This window comes from Mustelus asterias, unplaced genomic scaffold (assembly GCF_964213995.1).
Source record: "Mustelus asterias unplaced genomic scaffold, sMusAst1.hap1.1 HAP1_SCAFFOLD_248, whole genome shotgun sequence".
NCBI lineage: Eukaryota > Metazoa > Chordata > Chondrichthyes > Carcharhiniformes > Triakidae > Mustelus > Mustelus asterias.
The window spans coordinates 212,346-231,544 of NW_027590217.1; the positions used below are offsets into that span (position 1 = coordinate 212,346).

A 19,199-nucleotide genomic window follows, 5' to 3' on the forward strand; every position below is an offset into this window, starting at 1 on the left:
AGACAAGCCCAGGCTTTTCTGGAACAATATTTTTGAAAAATACTTCCTCTCCCTGCTCTGTCTTTCCTGTTAAGTGAAAAAGTATCAATGTGTATGGCTACGGCAGCTCGAGACATGGGAGAGGCTAAGGCCAACACAGAAAGTGGGTGCAAGGAACTGTGAAGAATGACCTTCAAGAAAGAGATCACATCCAAAAGCCTATAACCCACGAGGCTGTGTTTCAGAGAGTCATTTGGAAAATCTGGTCTGGATTTCAGAAATCACTGATGGAAACTATAATGGTCAGATTGTGAAGCATGTCTTTTGGGAGTGGAGTTTGGCAGCTCTTGTGTGACAATCATCTGAGGGCGGGGGGATTCTGAGGAGATATCCAGATGTCCACTTGAAGATCAGAACAGAGACCACAGCTATCTTGTGTGTTTATAAGCATGATGTGGAGATACCGGCGTTGGACTGGGGTCGGCACAGTAAGAAGTCTAATCCTGCACTCACCTGATGAAGGGCAACACTCCGAAAGCTTGTGCTACCAAATAAACCTGTTGGACATTAACCCGGTGTTGTGAGACTTCTTACTGTGTTTATAGGGACACTGTGTTACTGAGAACCGTTGTAGGTTAAGATTATACTTTGCCATCCAAGGTAACCTTAAAATCTGTGTGTAATTGGCTAAGGGGGCAGTAAAGGAGTATTGTATTATAATCCAAATGTTCCATGTTTAATACATTTTCTTTTATTGTTCAAACCAATAGATTAATCATGGTAAGTGTGTGGGGTTCCCGGGAATAGGGCTGGGGACAGGACCTGGTTAAGATATTCCGTCAGAGACTCAGTGCAGACTCGATGGGTCAAATGGCCTCCTTCTGCACTGTCGGCCGCTATTACATTAATTGAATTTAAATTTCACCAGCTGCTCATCCCCGAACTCCGTGGCCTCGCGCTCGGCTCCTCCCTCTGCGACCGGATCCTAGACTTCCTAACCCATAGACAGTAAGGATCGGCAACAACATTTGCTCCAGAATTATCCTCAACACCGATGCCCCACAAGGCTGTGTCCTCAGCCCCTGACTATACTCCTTACACACCTTTCACTGTGCGGCCAAATTCTGCTGCAGCTCCATTTTCAAGTTTGCTGATGACAGCACCGTATTGGGTCGGTCTCAAACAATGATGAGACAGAATACAGGAATGAGATCGAGAATCTGGTGAATTGATGCGATGACAATAATCTCTCCCTCAATCTCAGTAAAATGAAGGAGATAGTTATCGACTTCAGGAAGCGTAGTGGAGGACATGTCCCTGTCTACATCAATGGTGATGAAGTGTAGATGGTCGACAACCTCAAGTTTCTAGGTGTTCAGACCACCATAAATCTATCCTGGGCCCACGAAACTGACACTCTGATTAAGAAAGCCCACTAATACCTCTACTTTCTCAGGAGCCTAAGGAAATCCGGAGTGTCCTCTATGACTCTCACCAATTTGTACAGATACACCATAGAAAGCATCCTTTCTGGTTGTATCACAGCTTGGTATGGGGCTCCTGCTCTGCCCAAGGCCGCATTAAACTATAAAAGTTTGTCAACATAGCCCAATCCATCACGCTAACAAAACTCCCTTCCACTGACTCTGTCTATACTTCCCGCTGCCTCGGAAAAGCAGCCAGCATAAGCAAGGACTCCACACACCCGGGATATACTTTATTTCGCCTTTTTCCATCGGGAAAAAGGTGCAAAGTCTGATATCACATACCAACCGACTCAAGAACAGCTTCTTCCCTGCTGCCATCAGACTTTTGAACAGTCCTATCACACATTAAGTTGATCTTTCTCTGCGCCCTAGCTATGACAGTAGCACTATATTCTGCACCTCCTTCTTTCCTTCTTCCCTATGTGCTCTATGAACGGTATACCTTGTCTGTCTCGCGCAAGAAACAATACTTTTCACGGTTGACCAACACATGTGACAATAAATAAATCAAACCAAATGCCCTGGTGAAATGTGAACGTGTGACCAGAGCAACAGCCAGGGCAAACCAAAAGAGAAAATGCTGGAAAATCTCAGCAAGTCCGGCAGCATCTGTAAGGAGAGAAAAGAGCTGACGTTTCGAGTCCAGACGACCCTTTGTCAAAGCTTAAAGGCATAGAAAGTGGGAGATATTTATACTGCAGAGTGAGGGAATGAAAGATGAGTCATAGCCACAGAAACCAGCGGAAAAGATTTCTAATGGCTGTCCACAGAGAGAATAAAGGGTGTGAATGGCCAAACGGTAGAGAAGCTGAAATCAGAGGGTAAGTTGTGACAGATGAAGATGTTGGGGGAGGGGGGGAATGTTGAAAAGGGGAAGCAAACGGGGAGAAAAGGTAAGGAAAGGGGGATAAAGTAGGGGAAAGAGTGGGGGGGGGGGGGTTGAAAAATGAAGAAAGACAATAAAGGAATAAAAAGTAGAGAACAGTAAAACATAAAATAAAATGAAAACAAAGGGGTCGAGGTGGGATCGAGCAAATCATCTGAAGTTGTTGAATTCGATGTTGAGACCAGAAGTCTGTAAAGCACCTAGCTGGAAGATGAGATGCTGTTCTTCCAGTTTGCGTTGAGCTTCACTGGAACATTGCATGGCTGGCTGTAGAGATTTGCATTCTAATTAGTATTCTGTAACTTGATTTCTGTGTCTGTGCACTGTTGGAGAACAGATATCCACTCCATCTGACGAAGGAGCAGCGCTCCGAAAGCTTATGGTATTTGCTACCAAATAAACCTGTTGGACTTTAACCTGGTGTTCTGAGACTTCTTACTGGGCATTGGAGGAGGCCAAGGACAGACATTTTTTTTCAACAGACAGGGGATCTGGATTACTTCGTGTGGTGCCATCCACCATTATGGCAGAACTGGCTCCAATGGTGGACGCCCTACCCACAATCCCTGGCGCGCGGGAAGCGGCCCTATCTGCCCTGAATACAGCGCATGCGCCGCTCCGCCACTGCGCATGCCCGGCCAGCCCAACAGCGGGCCGCTAACGCGCCTGCGCGCCATCGCCGCCCTTTCAGAGGGGGGGGCGGGCCAGGGGCTCAAACCGTTGGGAGGCCGCCGGCGGAAAGTGAGTTCGGTGAGAGGTTTGATAACCGGAGGGCGGAAAAGGCGCGGGAGGAGTGGGATGAATCGGAGGGAATACCGACCGGAGCGGCCCGACAGGCGGACCCCTCCCCTCCCCCACCGGGCGAAAGCAGCGCCCGGGGTCCGTTGGCAGCCGGGCTGCTGCGAACACGTGATCAGAACCGCGGCGGTGATTGACAGGGGCTTCGGCCAATCGCAGCAGCGGACGGAGCTCGGAGGACCGAGGAAGGTGCCTGGTCCTCCAACCAATGGGAGCGCGGGAGGGGCGGGGCTTCCAGGGCCAGCTGCCCAGACAACAACAACAACTTTGATTTATTATTGTCACATGTATTGGGATAGAGTGAAAAGTATTGTTTACAGACAAAAGAGGGGCGGCACGGTGCCACAGTGGTTAACACTTGTGTCTCACAGCACCAGGAACCAGGGTTCAATTCCAGCCTCGGGGTCACTGTCTGTGTTTGCACGTTCTCCCCCGTGTCTGCGTGGGTTTCCTCCGGGTGCTCCGGTTTCCTCCCACAGTCCGAAAGACGTGCTGGTTAGGTGCACTGGCCGTGCTAAATTGCCCCATAGTGTCAGAGGGATTAGTAGGGTAAATACATGGGGTTCGGGCCCTGGGTGGGATTGTTGTCAGTGCAGACTCGATGGGCCGAATGGCTTCTTTCTGCACTGTAGGGTTTCTCTGAAAACATACCATTCTTAGAGTGTGGAGGGGTGAAAAAATGATTTATTATTGTCACATGTGTTCGTATACAATGAAAAGTATTGTTTTGTACGCTAAACAGACGAAGGCATACCGTTCATAGAGTACAGAGGCGAGGAGGAAAAGAAGTGTTACCATCATAGCTAGGGTGTAGAGAAAGATCAGCTGAATAGCGGGTGGGCACGAAGCCTAAGGATCGCCAATTCTTTTAGAGATTGAAACAGAACATTGTTAGAGAGTTTCTAAGAATTAGATTGAATGAGAGTAAAAGATAGAATCAGAGGGTATGCTGAGGACAGTTTGCAAGAAATCGCCACATTCCGGCACAATCTTGAATCCAACTTGCATCTGTGTAGCACCTTTCAGCAGTCAGGAAGGCAAATGTAATGTTAGCATTCATGATGAGAGGGCCAGAATACAAGAGCAGGGATGGACTTCTGAGGCTGTATAAGGCTCTGGTCAGACCCCATTTGGAGTATTGTGAGCAGTTTTGGGCCCCGTATCTAAGGAAGGATGTGCCGGCCTTGGAAAGGGTCCAGAGGAGGTTCACAAGAATGATCCCCGGAATGAAGAGCTTGTCGTATGAGGAACGGTTGAGGACTCTGGGTCTGTACTCGTTGGAGTTTAGAAGGATGAGGGGGGGATCTTATTGAAACCTACAGGATACTGCGAGGCCTGGATAGAGCGGACGTGGAGAGGATGTTTCCACTAGACGGAAAAACTAGAACCAGAGGGCACAACCTCAGGCTAAAGGGACGATCCTTTAAAACAGAGATGAGGAGGAAATTCTTCAGCCAGAGAGTGGTGAATCTGTGGAACTCTTTGCCACAGAAGGCTGTGGAGGCCTGGTCATTGAGTGTCTTTAAAACAGAGATCGATCGGGTCTTAATTGATTAAGGGGATCAGGGGTTATGGGGCAAAGGCAGGAGAATGGGGATGAGGAAAATGAGGCGGCACGGTAGCACAGTGGTTAGCACTGCTGCTTCACAGCTCCAGGGACCTGGGTTCGATTCCTGGCTTGGGTCACTGTCTGTGTGGAGTTTGCACATTCTCCTCGTGTCTGCGTGGGTTTCCTCCGGGTGCTCCGGTTTCCTCCCACAGTCCAAAGATGTGCGGGTTAGGTTGATTGGCCAGGATAAAATTGCCCCTTAGTGTCCTGGGATGCGTAGATTAGAGGGATTAGTGGGTAAAGTATGTAGGGATATGGGGGTAGGGCCTGGGTGGGATTGTGGTCGGTGCAGACTCGATGGGCCGAATGGCCTCTTTCTGTACTGTAGGGATTCTATGAAAGCAGACCATTTCTATGATTTCATGTTTCTATGATTGAATGGCGGAGCAGACTCGATGGGCTGAGTGGCCTAATTCTGCTCCTATGTCTTATGGTCTTTCATTTGGGAAAACCACCTAACAGCGCTGTAAAGCTAGATTTGACACCAAGCCGTGGAATGGGACACTGAACTGAAGACTAAAAGCTTGTTCTAAGAGGTAAGAATTCGACAGCCTCTTAAAAACATTCCTACAGTGCTGAAGGCCGCCAATCGAATCCTAACCAACTGTCTTAAGGAGCGACTCACCCAGACTCTAGTGTCGGGGGATTAGCAGAGTAAATATGTGGGGTTATGGGAATAGGGCCTGGTGGGATTGTGGTCGGTACAGACTCAATGGAATGGCCGCCTCCTGTACTGTAGGGATTCTACAGATTCTATGAAAGCATACCATTCATAGAGAAGGAAAGGAGAGGGTGCAGAATGTAGTGTTACAGTCATAGCTAGGGTGTAGAGAAAGGTCAACTTACTGTCAGGTAGGTCCATTCTAAAGCCTGACGGCAGCAGGGAAGCAGCTGTTCTTGAGCTGGTTGGTACGTGACCTCAGACCTTTGCATCTTTTCCCAAAGAAAGAAGATGGAAGAGAGAATGTCTGGGGTGCGTGGGGTCCTTAATTATGCTGGCTGCTTTTCCCCGAGGCAGCGGGAAGTGTAGACAGAGTCAATGGGTGGGAGGTTGGTTTGCGTGATGGATTGGGCTACATTCACGACCTTTTGTAGTTCCTTGCGGTCTTGGGCAGAGCAGGAGCGACACCAAGCTGTGTTCCATCCAAAAAGGATCCTTTCTACACATCTTTGGACACTAAGGGGCAATTTAGCCTTGCTAATCTGCCGAACCCGCACATTTCTGGAGTGTAGGTGGAAACCAGAGCACCCGGAGCATACCCATGCAGACACGGGGAGAATGTGCATACTCCACAGAGACAGTCTGCCAAGGCCGGACTCGAACTCGGGTCCCTGGGGTTGTGAGGCGGCAGTGCTAACCACTGTACTGCACGTAAATAAGGAGAGGAAGATTATTTTTTGTTCGTGAGATGTGGGTGTCGCTGGCTGGGCCCAGCGTGAGGGAGTTGGATTAACATCAGTACAGATACAGTCAGTAACACAGGGTGCTGGGGGGGAGGGGTTACTGAGTGACAGCGTGAGGGAGTTGGATTAACATCAGTACAGATACAGTCAGTAACACGGGGCTGGGGGAGAGGGGTTACTGAGTGACAGTGTGAGGGAGTTGGATTAACATCAGTACAGATACAGTCAGTAACACAGGGTGCTGGGGGAGAGGGGTTACTGAGTGACAGTGTGAGGGAGCTGGATTGACATCAGTACAGATACAGTCAGTAACACAGGGTGCTGGGGGAGAGAGGGGTTACTGAGTGACAGTGTGAGGGAGCTGGATTAACATCAGTACAGATACAGTCAGTAACACAGGGTGCTGGGGGAGAGAGGGGTTACTGAGTGACAGTGTGTGGGAGCTGGATTAACACCAGTACAGATACAGTCAGTAACACAGGGTGCTGGGGGAGAGGGGTTACTGAGTGACAGTGTGAGGGAGCTGGATTAACATCAGTACAGATACAGTCAGTAACACAGGGTGCTGGGGGAGAGAGGGGTTACTGAGTGACAGTGTGTGGGAGCTGGATTAACATCAGTACATATACAGTCAGTAACACGGGGCTGGGGGAGAGGGGTTACTGAGTGACAGTGTGAGGGAGTTGGATTAACATCAGTACAGATACAGTCAGTAACACAGGGTGCTGGGGGAGAGGGGTTACTGAGTGACAGTGTGAGGGAGCTGGATTAACATCAGTACAGATACAGTCAGTAACACAGGGTGCTGGGGGAGAGAGGGGTTACTGAGTGACAGTGTGTGGGAGCTGGATTAACACCAGTACAGATACAGTCAGTAACACAGGGTGCTGGGGGAGAGGGGTTACTGAGTGACAGTGTGTGGGAGCTGGATTAACATCAGTACAGATACAGTCAGTGACACAGGGTGCTGGGGGAGAGGGTTACTGAGTGACAGTGTGTGGGAGCTGGATTAACATCAGTACAGATACAGTCAGTAACACAGGGTGCTGGGGGAGAGGGGTTACTGAGTGACAGTGTGTGGGAGCTGGATTAACATCAGTACAGATACAGTCAGTAACACGGGGCTGGGGGAGAGGGGTTACTGAGTGACAGTGTGAGGGAGCTGGATTAACATCAGTACATATACAGTCAGTAACACGGGGCTGGGGGAGAGGGGTTACTGAGTGACAGTGTGAGGGAGTTGGATTAACATCAGTACAGATACAGTCAGTAACACAGGGTGCTGGGGGAAGACGGGTTACTGAGTGACAGTGTGAGGGAGCTGGATTAACATCAGTACAGATACAGTCAGTAATACAGGGTGCTGGGGGGAGAGAGGTTACTGAGTGACAGTGTGTGGGAGCTGGATTAACATCAGTACAGATACAGTCAGTAACACAGGGTGCTGGGGGGAGAGGGGTTACTGAGTGACAGTGTGAGGGAGCTGGATTAACACCAGTAGAGATACAGTCAGTAACACGGGGCTGGGGGAGAGGGGTTACTGAGTGACAGTGTGAGGGAGCTGGATTAACATCAGTACAGATACAGTCAGTAACACAGGGTGCTGGGGGAGAGGGGTTACTGAGTGACAGTGTGAGGGAGCTGGATTAACATCAGTACAGATACAGTCAGTAACACAGGGTGCTCGGGGAGAGGGGTTACTGAGTGACAGTGTGAGGGAGCTGGATTAACATCAGTACAGATACAGTCAGTAACACGGTGCTGGGGGAGAGGGGTTACTGAGTGACAGTGTGAGGGAGCTGGATTAACATCAGTACAGATACAGTCATCAACACAGGGTGCTGGGGGAGAGGGGTTACTGAGTGACAGTGTGAGGGAGCTGGATTAACATCAGTACAGATACAGTCAGTAACACAGGGTGCTGGGGGGGAGAGGGGTTACTGAGTGACAGTGTGAGGGAGCTGGATTAACATCAGTACAGATACAGTCAGTAACACAGGGTTCTGGGGGAGAGAGGTGTTACTGAGTGACAATGTGTGGGAGCTGGATTAACATCAGTACAGATACAGTCAGTAACACAGGGTGCTGGGGGGGGAGAGGGGTTACTGAGTGACAGTGTGAGGGAGCTGGATTAACATCAGTACAGATACAGTCAGTAACACAGGGTGCTCGGGGAGAGGGGTTACTGAGTGTCAGTGTGAGGGAGCTGGATTAACACCAGTACAGATACAGTCAGTAACACAGGGTGCTGGGGGGGAGAGGGGTTACTGAGTGACAGTGTGAGGGAGCTGGATTAACATCAGTACAGATACAGTCAGTAACACAGGGTGCTGGGGGAGAGGGGTTACTGAGTGACAGTGTGAGGAGCTGGATTAACATCAGTACAGATACAGTCAGTAACACAGGGTGCTGGGGGAAGAGGGGTTACTGAGTGACAGTGTGAGGGAGCTGGATTAACATCAGTTCAGATACAGTCAGTAACACAGGGTGCTGGGGGGAGAGGGGTTACTGAGTGACAGTGTGAGGGAGCTGGATTAACATCAGTACAGATACAGTCAGTAACACAGGGTGCTGGGGGGAGAGGGGTTACTGAGTGACAGTGTGTGGGAGCTGGATTAACATCAGGAGAGATACAGTCAGTAACACAGGGTGCTGGGGGAGAGGGGTTACTGAGTGACAGTGTGAGGGAGCTGGATTAACATCAGTAGAGATACAGTCAGTAACACAGGGTGCTGGGGGAGAGGGGTTACTGAGTGACAGTGTGAGGGAGCTGGATTAACATCAGTACAGATACTGTCAGTAACACAGGGTGCTGGGGGACAGGGGTTACTGAGTGACAGTGTGAGGGAGCTGGATTAACATCAGTACAGATACAGTCAGTAACACAGGGTGCTGGGGGAGAGGGGTTACTGAGTGACAGTGTGAGGGAGCTGGATTAACATCAGTACAGATACAGTCAGTAACACAGGGTGCTGGGGGGAGAGGGGTTACTGAGTGACAGTGTGAGGGAGCTGGATTAACATCAGTACAGATACAGTCAGTAACACAGGGTGCTGGGGGAGAGGGGTTACTGAGTGACAGTGTGAGGGAGCTGGATTAACATCAGTACAGATACAGTCAGTAACACAGGGTGCTGGGGAAGAGGGGTTACTGAGTGACAGTGTGAGGGAGCTGGATTAACACCAGTACAGATACAGTCAGTAACACAGGGTGCTGGGGGAGAGGGGTTACTGAGTGACAGTGTGAGGGAGCTGGATTAACATCAGTACAGATACAGTCAGTAACACAGGGTGCTGGGGGAGAGGGGTTACTGAGTGACAGTGTGAGGGAGCTGGATTAACATCAGTACAGATACAGTCAGTAACACAGGGTGCTGGGGGGGAGAGGGGTTACTGAGTGACAGTGTGAGGGAGCTGGATTAACATCAGTACAGATACATCAGTAACACAGGGTGCTGGGGGGGAGAGGGGTTTATGAGTGACAGTGTGAGGGAGCTGGATTAACATCAGTACAGATACAGTCAGTAACACAGGGTGCTGGGGGAGAGGGGTTACTGAGTGACAGTGTGTGGGAGCTGGATTAACATCAGTACAGATACAGTCAGTAACACAGGGTGCTGGGGGAGAGGGGTTACTGAGTGACAGTGTGAGGGAGCTGGATTAACATCAGTACAGATACAGTCAGTAACACAGGGTGCTGGGGGGAGAGGGGTTACTGAGTGACAGTGTGAGGGAGCTGGATTAACATCAGTACAGATACAGTCAGTAACACAGGGTGCTGGGGGAGAGGGGTTACTGAGTGACAGTGTGAGGGAGCTGGATTAACATCAGTACAGATACAGTCAGTAACACAGGGTGCTGGGGGAGAGGGGTTACTGAGTGACAGTGTGAGGGAGCTGGATTAACATCAGTACAGATACAGTCAGTAACACAGGGTGCTGGGGGAGAGGGGTTACTGAGTGACAGTGTGAGGGAGCTGGATTAACATCAGTACAGATACAGTCAGTAACACAGGGTGCTGGGGGAGAGGGGTTACTGAGTGACAGTGTGAGGGAGCTGGATTAACATCAGTACAGATACAGTCAGTAACACAGGGTGCTGGGGGAGAGGGGTTACTGAGTGACAGTGTGAGGGAGCTGGATTAACACCAGTAGAGATACAGTCAGTAACACAGGGTGCTGGGGGAGAGGGGTTACTGAGTGACAGTGTGAGGGAGCTGGATTAACATCAGTACAGATACAGTCAGTAACACAGGGTGCTGGGGGGGAGAGGGGTTACTGAGTGACAGTGTGAGGGAGCTGGATTAACATCAGTACAGATACAGTCAGTAACACAGGGTGCTGGGGGAGAGGGGTTACTGAGTGACAGTGTGAGGGAGCTGGATTAACACCAGTACAGATACAGTCAGTAACACAGGGTGCTGGGGGAGAGGGGTTACTGAGTGACAGTGTGAGGGAGCTGGATTAACACCAGTACAGATACAGTCAGTAACACAGGGTGCTGGGGGAGAGAGGGGTTACTGAGTGACAGTGTGTGGGAGCTGGATTAACGTCAGTACAGATACAGTCAGTAACACAGGGTGCTGGGGGAGAGAGGGGTTACTGAGTGACAGTGTGAGGGAGCTGGATTAACACCAGTACAGATACAGTCAGTGACACTGATAGATGTGTCCGTTCTTCCCCAAAGCCACGTTTGGCGTCTGGTGCAAGGCAAACCTTGGCTATTTCAGAGCGTGATGTGGAGATGCCGGCGTTGGACTGGGGTGAACACAGTAAGAAGTCTCACAACACCAGGTTAAAGTCCAACAGGTTCATTTATAAATAAAGCTGTTGGACTTTCACCTGTTGTTGTTCGAGTTGTTACTGTGTTTGAGAGCAGACAGTGGCCTCTGTGGTCGGAGCAGTGAGGGGCAGGGGGTGGCAGAGGGGGGGTTTGCACGGCACTGGCGCAGGGCTATCGCTGGCATGCTCGTGGATTTGTATCGAGGTGGCTGCCACTGGGACCCCTCCTTCTGTGTGATAATCTGCCAAAGGAGGCCCTCAGTTTGATGAAGAGATTGTGTCGAGGAACACGGAAGGGTTGATTCTGACTGACCGTCACTGCGTAGACATCGCGAACATACAAATTAGGAGCAGGATGAGGCCATTCAGCCCCTCCTTCTGTTCTGCCATTAAATAAGATCACGACAGATCTGACTGTGGACACAATTCCGCATCCCACCTCTCCCGATAACCTTGTTCATCAAGAATCTCTGTCCCTCTGTCTGTGAATATTCAGTAACCCCTTGTTCCTACTGCTCTCCAGTTAACGTTTGAAAGTTTATTTATTAGTGTCACAAGTCGGCTTACATTAACACTGCAATGAAGTTACTGTGAGAATCCCCTAGTCGCCACACTCCGGCGTCTGTTCGGGTTACAGTGAGGGAGAATTTAGCACGGCCCAATGCACCCTAACCAGCACATCTTTCAGACTGTGGGAGGAAACCGGAGCACCCGGAGGAAACCCACGCAGACACGGGGAGAATGTGCAGACTCCGCACAGACAGTGACCCAAGCTGGGAATCGAAACCTGGCGCTGTGAGGCAGCATTGCTAACCACTGTGCCACCATGCCAACCGCACATAGTGTGGCAGTACTTTTTCTTATTATGAGATGAGCAGAAAAATAGGAAAGTAGATTATTAAGTGGCTGTAAATTGGGAGAGGGGAGTGTGCAGAGGGACCTGGGTGTCCTTGTGTACCAGTCGCTGAAGGTAAGCATGCAGGTGCAGCAGGGGGTAAAGAAGGCAAATGGTATGTTGGCCTTCATTGTGAGAGGTTTTGAGTAGAGAAACAGGGATGTCGTGATGCAATTATACAGAGCCTTGGTGAGGCCACACCAAGAGTATTGTGTGCAGTTTGGGTCTCCTTCTCTGAGGAAGGATACCCTTGCTCTGAAATGAGTGTAGACAATGTGAGGGTGGCATGCTGGTACAGTGGTTAGCACTGCTGCCTCACAGCGCCAGGGACCCGGGTTCGATTCCCGGCTTGGGTCACTGTCTGTGTGGAGTCTGCACATTCTCCCCGTGTCTGCGTGGGTTTCCTCCGGGTGCTCCGGTTTCCTCCCACAGGCCGATAGCCGTGCTGGTTAGGGTGCATTGACCCGAACAGGTGCCGGGCTGCAGCGACTAGGGGAATTTCACAGTAACTTCATTGCAGTGTTAATGTAAGCTTTACTTGTGACTGATAAATAAACGTTAACTTTTTTAACTTGTCTAACAAATTGGTGCCCCTCATAGATCTTTCAATATCGTCTCCCTTTCCTGTGGTCATTTTCCAGGGCTGTGGGAATGGATCCGTTCCAGACAGGGAGCTCCGAGCAGACATCGCATCCGGGCCTATCAGAGTCGCTCAGTTCGTTTGGACCCGACTATTTCTGGCCTTTACCAATCGAAGGGGAAGGCAGCGTCCGGCACACGGACAGACTGTACAGCTGCCCCGTGCGCGGTCTCCCATTCGGCTGCTTGCCGGAGCTGGAGAGGCACACACGCTGCCAGGGGGAGGAGAGCCGGGCTCCAGGTGGGGATTGCGAGATGGGTTTCACCTCTCCGACTGTACCAGACGTGTACCGCCACCCTCACGCCGGGGAGAGCCGCTTCACCTGCGCCGCGTGCGGGAAGGGGTTTGTGTGCGTTTCCCACCTGCAGACGCACCGACTGGTCCACACCGAGGAAAGGCCCTGTCGGTGCCCCGACTGCGGCAAGAGGTTCAAAAGCCCCCGGGACCTGAGTGCGCACCGGCTGGTCCACACCGAGGAGCGACCCTTCGGCTGCTCCGACTGCGGCAAGAGCTTCAAGCGGTCGCAGAACCTGCGGGAGCACCTGCGGGTGCACACCGGGGTGAGGCCGTTCGTCTGCGCCGTCTGCGGCAAGACCTTCAGCCGCTCCTCCAACCTCCTGGCCCACCGGCTCCTCCACTCGGGCGAGCGGCCCTTCGCCTGCCCGGTGTGCGGCAAAGGATTTGCCCGCTCCTCCAACCTGCTGAGCCACCAGCAGGTCCACAGCGACGAGAGGCCCTTCATCTGCTCCGCCTGCGGCAAGTGCTACAAACTCTACCAGGAGCTGAGGCGGCACCAGAGGCTGCACACCGGGGAGAACCTCTTCACCTGCCCCGAGTGCGGGATACAGTTCACCCGCTCCTCCCACCTGCTCCGGCACCAGCAGGTCCACACCGGCGTGAGGCCGTTCAGCTGTCCCGTCTGCGGCAAGGGCTTTGCTCAGGTTTCCCATCTGCTCCGACACCAGCCCGTCCACGCCCAGGGGATTGCCGACAGCGACAAGAGCAGCCAGGAGCCGCAGGGCCGGTGTCCGGAGGGGACCTCGAGGCGGCCCTTCGCCTGCTCGGAGTGCGGGAAGCGATTCACTCGCTCCTCCAACCTGCTGGCCCACCAGCTGGTGCACACAGACGACAGGCCCTTTCCCTGCCCCGACTGCGGCAAAAGCTTCAAGACCCAGAGGGACCTGACCCGACACCAGCGCCTGCACACGGGCGAGAGGCTCTCGGCCTGCTCCCGCTGCGACAAGCGCTTCACCCGCTGGTCCGGCCTGGTGGCGCACCAGCGGGTCCACGCCTCCAACAGCCCCTACGCCTGCTCCCGCTGCGGGAAGGGATTCAGCGAGTCGCTCGCCCTGCGCAAGCACCAGCGCCTCCACACCGGGCCGCGGCCCTTCATCTGCACGGCGTGCGGGAAGCGATTCACGCGCTCCTTCAACCTGCTGACCCACCAGCAAATCCACACCGGGGAGCGGCCGTACTCCTGCTCCCTCTGCGGGAAGGGATTCACTCGCTCGTCCCATCTGTTGAAACACCAGCGAGTTCACAGTGCGCCGTAGCGCGCGCGCGCGGCCCTGCGGTGGGGTGAGAACGGGAGCATCCATTTTCAAACTGTGATTTCACCTTTCAAAGTGAGCCCCCGCGATTTGACTATTTTGGGGCCGAATCGGCCACTTATCAGCATCCTGCGAATTACCGCTGACCAGAATCTGAACTGGGACCCAGCCATATAAACACTGTAACATGGACAAAAGAGCTGGATTCCAGAGGTCAGGGTGAGAGTGACTGCCTCTTGACATCAAGGCCGCATTCGACCGGGTGTGGCTTCAAGGAGCCCGAGAGAAACTGGAATCAATGGGAATGAGGGGGAAAACTCTCCCCTGGTTGAAGCCAGACCTGGCACACAGGAAGATGGTTGTGGTTGTGGAGAGTCAGTCATCTCAGCTCCAGGACATCTCTGCAGGAGTCCCTCAGGGTTAGTGTCCTCGGCCCAACAATCTTCAGCTGCTTCATCAATAACCTTCCCTCCATCATGAGGTCAGAACTCGTCAGATACTGAGGCAGTTCGTGTTCAAATGCAGCAAGATCTGGACAATATCCAGGTTCCGACTGACAAGTGGCAACTAATGTACCCACCACACAAGTGTCCAGACAATGATCACCTCTGAAAAGAGCGAATCTTACCATCGTCCATTGGCATTCAATGGTGTAACCATCACTGACTCCCCTCACTGTCAACATCCTGGGGGTTACCATTGACCAGAAACTGAGCGGGGACCCAGCCATATAAATACTGTGGCTACCAGAGCAGCCTAGAGGCTGCGAATCCTGTGGCGAGTAACTCACCTCCTGACTCTCCCCCAAAGCCTGTCCACCATCTACAAGGACACAAGTCAGGAGTGTGATGGAATATCCTCCACTTGCCTGGATGGGTGCGGCTCCAACTCGAGAAACTCAATACTTCCAGGACTAAGCTTGTTTGGCAGCCCATCCACAAACATTCATTCCCTCCACCACCGACGCACAGCGGCAGCCGTGTGTACCCTCTACAAGATGCACCGCAGCGACCCGCCGAGGCTCCTTCAAAAGCACCTTCCAAACCCATCACCTCTACCATCTCGGAGGACAAGGGTAGCAGATACTTGGGGAACACCTCCACCTGGAGGTCCCCACTGAGTCGCTCGCCATTCCCGACTTGGGAATATATCGGCCATTCACTGTCGCTGGGGTCAAAATCCTGGAAGTCCCTCCCTAACAGCGCCGTGGGTGTGCCTACAGCACACGGGACTGCAGCAGTTCAAGGGGCAATTGCACAAACCGTAAATTAATTTTTGAAAAAATACAATGTGCAACACAGAATCAGACCCCTTTTTTTATTTGTTGAGGGGATGTGGGAGTCGCTGGCTGGTCCAGAGCTTATTGAATGGAGTGGCTGCTCGGCCATTTCAGAGAGTCTTGCCCATTTGGATCGAGAGTCACATGTAGGCCAGACCAGGTAAGGACGGCAGATTTCCTTCCCTAATGGACATTAGTGAACCAGATGATAGCAATGTACAATGATTTCATGGCCGTCATTAGACTCTTAATTCCAGATTAATTCCAGCAAGCACGGTAGCACAATGGTTAGCACTGCTGACTCACAGCGCCAGGGACCCGGATTCGATTCCCGGCTTGGGTCACTGTCTGTGCGGAGTCTGCACATTCTCCCCATGTCTGCGTGGGTTTCCTCCGGGTGCTCCGGTTTCCTCCCACAGTCCAAAGATGCGCAGGTTAGATGGATTGGCCATGATTAAATTCTCCCTCTGTGTACCCGAACAGGCGCCGGAATGTGGCAACGAGGGGATTTTCACAGTAACTTCATTGCAGTGTTAATGTGAACCTACTTATGACTAATAAATAAATTTTAACTTTACATAGAGTCATAGAGGTTTACAGCATGGAAACAGGCCCTTCGGCCCAACTTGTCCATGCCGCCCCTTTTTGTAAACCCCTAAGCTAGTCCCAATTGTCCGCATTTGGCCCATATCCCTCGATACCCATCTTACCCATGTAACTGTCTAAATGCTTTTTAAAAGACAAAATTGTACCCGCCTCTACTCCTGTCTCTGGCAGCTCGTTCCAGACACTCACCACCCTCTGTGTGAAAAAATTGCCCCTCTGGACACTTTTGTATCTCTCCCCTCTCACCTTAAACCAATGCCCTCTAGTTTTAGACTCCTCTACCTTTGGGAAAAGATATTGACTATCGAAGAACAGATTTACAGGTTTCTGTCACATTCAAATTTCACCATCTATCGTGGTGGTACTCGAGCCCGGATCTCCAGAGATTCCCCTGGATCTCTGGATTACTAGACCAGTGACATTGATGTGAGAGTCTAATAATAACCCTCACAGACTGTCAAGGGGGAGCTGGCGATAACTAGACAGGCCTATGGTTCCAATCTGGCACAGAGGGATGAGATTCTCTCTATAGGAGTTTAGGAGGTTAGTCAACAGACAGGTTGTCAAAACAGCGTCCACTTGCTGAGGGGCGAACCAAGCTTGTGGAGCAGAAAAAGGACATTAAAACCCCAGTCCAGCTGGAACAGACTCGGGGAGACCGCTTGCAAATCCTCCCTGCTGCTATCCCCGAGGTTGAGGAAATGATGATCCAATCTGTGCTGTGCGATGCTGCTGATAAACCCTGAGGAGACACTTTAGAAACATAGAAAACTACAGCACAAACAGGCCCTTCGGCCCACAAGTTGTGCCGAACATATCCCTACCTTCTAGACCTACCTATAACCCTCCATCCTATTAAGTCCCATGTACTCATCCAGGAGTCTCTTAAAAGACCCTATTGAGTTTGCCTTCACGACCACTGACGGCAGCCGATTCCACTCGCCCACCACCCTCTGTGTGAAAAACTTCCCCCTAACATTTCCGCTGTACCTACCCCCCAGCACCTTAAACCTGTGTCCTCTCGTAGCAGCCATTTCCACCCTGGGAAAAAGCCTCTGAGTGTCCACCCGATCTATGCCTCTCAACATCTTATACACCTCTCTTAGGTCTCCCCTCATCCTTCGTCTCTCCAAGGAGAAAAGACCGAGCTCCCTCAGCCTATCCTCATAAGGCATGCCACTCAATCCAGGCAAGATCCTTGTAAATCTCCTCTGCACCCTTTCAATCTTTTCCACATCCTTCCTATATTGAGGTGACCAGAACTGAGCACAGTACTCCAAGTGGGGTCTGACGAGGGTCTTATATAGCTGCATCATTATCCCCGGACTCCTAAACTCAATCCCTCGATTGATAAAGGCCAGCACACCATACGCCTTCTTAACCACCTCCTCCACCTGCGGGGCCGATTTTAGAGTCCTGTGGACCCGGACCCCAAGGTCCTTCTGATCCTCTACAGTACTAAGAGTCTTTCCCTTTATATTGTACTCCTTCATCCCATTTGACCTGCCAAAATGGACCACTACGCATTTATCTGGGTTGAAGTCCATCTACCACTTCTCCGCCCAGTCTTGCATCCTATCTATGTCCCTCTGTAACTTCTGACATCCCTCCAGACTATCCACAACCCCACCAACCACCGTGTTCTTGTGAGCTCAATTAGTTGCTATCCACAACCCTCCCCCAAGACTCGAGGTCAGTCGGCCTCTGGGAGGGGGAAGGGATTTTCCACGCGCCTCCCACGCACCGGAGTGGCCACATCGTGGCAGCCGTGATTTGATTCCATTGGGAGGTTGAAATGGGAAGAGGAGGCCATTCAGTCCCTCCAGTCCATTCTACAATTCACAAAATCTAACTCCGTCCGCCCAGGGTTTCATTTCCGATCTCTCAGCATCGTCCCCCAATCGCGGGGGGGGGGTCAATCCCTCTTTTTAAAGTTTTCAACTCCTCTGTTTTAAAGGGAAAATATAATGTTGACCCAAAGTGGAATGAAATCGCAGACATGTGGTAAATTAAATCGGATAGTCCACCTTTGCTCAGGGTTAGGAGGAAGCGGAGGGCAGCACGGTAGCACAGTGGATTAGCACTGCTGCCTCACAACGCCAGGGACCCGGGTTCGATTCCCGGCTTGGGTCACTGTCTGTGCGGAGTCTGCACATTCTCCCCGTGTCTGCGTGGGTTTCCTCTGGGTGCTCCGGTTTCCTCCCACAGTCCGAAAGACGTGCTAATAAATAAATTAAAGTAAAAGTTTATTTATCAGTCACAAGTAAGGCTTACATTAACACTGCAATGAAGTTACTGTGAAATTCCCCTAGTCGCCACAGTCCGGTGCCTGTTCGGGCCAATGCACCCTAACCAGCACGTCTTTCAGAATGTGGGAGGAAACCGGAGCACCCGGAGGAAACCCACGCAGACACGGGGAGAATGTGCAGACTCCGCACAGACAGTGACCCAAGCCGGGAATCAAACCCGGGTCCCTGTCACTGTGAGACAGCAGTGCTAACCCACTGTGTCACCGTGCTGCCCCGGGTCCCTGGCGCTGTGAGGCAGCAGTGCTAACCCACTGTGCCACCGTGCTGCCCCGGGTCCCTGGCGCTGTGAGGCAGCAGCGCTAACCCACTGTGCCACCATGCTGCCCCGGGTCCCTGGCGCTGTGAGACAGCAGTGCGAACCCACTGTGCCACCGTGCCGCCCCGGGTCCCTGGCGCTGTGAGGCAGCAGCGCTAACCCACTGTGCCACCATGCTGCCCCGGGTCCCTGGCGCTGTGAGACAGCAGTGCGAACCCACTGTGCCACCGTGCCGCCCCGGGTCCCTGGCACTGTGAGGGAGCAGTGCTAACCCACTGTGCCACCGTGCCGCCCTCTAAACTAGACGTCTTGCGTTTTAATTTGAACCCTAATTCCTCAAACTCAGCAGAACATCATTCCTAGTCCGGCCAATGCCGTTGGTTCCCACTTGGACCTTGGCAACTGGATCCCGCTTCCCATCCGTCTCCAGCCACGAGGAGATGTCCTTGAACCTGACACCCAGCCGGCAACACAACCTTTGGAGTTCCCAGTTGCAGCTGCAGAGAACAGTCTGTATCCCCCTGGCTTTCACGTCCTCTATCGTAACCAGATTCCTTTTCACTCCTCCCACACTGCACCATGTCACAAAGGTGAGTTTGATCATTAACACTGCAGTCCTGGTTCTCATCCACACAAGCAACATGTACCTGTTAGTTAAAGTCAAGGCCTGAGGCTCCTCCATCACTATGTGATGGAACCCTAGGTTTTCATAGAATCACTA

General features: G+C 51.9%; 1 protein-coding gene across 5 annotated transcripts; it reads left to right on the forward strand.

Moving 5' to 3' along the window:
* The first annotated feature begins 2,992 nt into the window (after nucleotides 1-2,992).
* On the forward strand, nucleotides 2,993-15,331 carry LOC144485923 (uncharacterized). Of its 5 annotated transcripts, none has more exons than XM_078203986.1 (2): nucleotides 2,993-3,093; nucleotides 12,480-15,331. In XM_078203986.1, exon 2 carries the CDS (start codon nucleotides 12,490-12,492, stop codon nucleotides 14,029-14,031), a length of 1,542 nt encoding a protein of 513 aa, XP_078060112.1. In that variant the 5' UTR covers nucleotides 2,993-3,093; nucleotides 12,480-12,489; the 3' UTR covers nucleotides 14,032-15,331. The 5 variants fall into 5 exon arrangements, with proteins under 5 accessions (XP_078060112.1, XP_078060113.1, XP_078060116.1 ...); XM_078203987.1 differs by having other exon boundaries at nucleotides 2,997-3,102; XM_078203990.1 differs by having other exon boundaries at nucleotides 3,010-3,102; nucleotides 12,439-15,331.
* The last annotated feature ends 3,868 nt before the right edge of the window (nucleotides 15,332-19,199 follow it).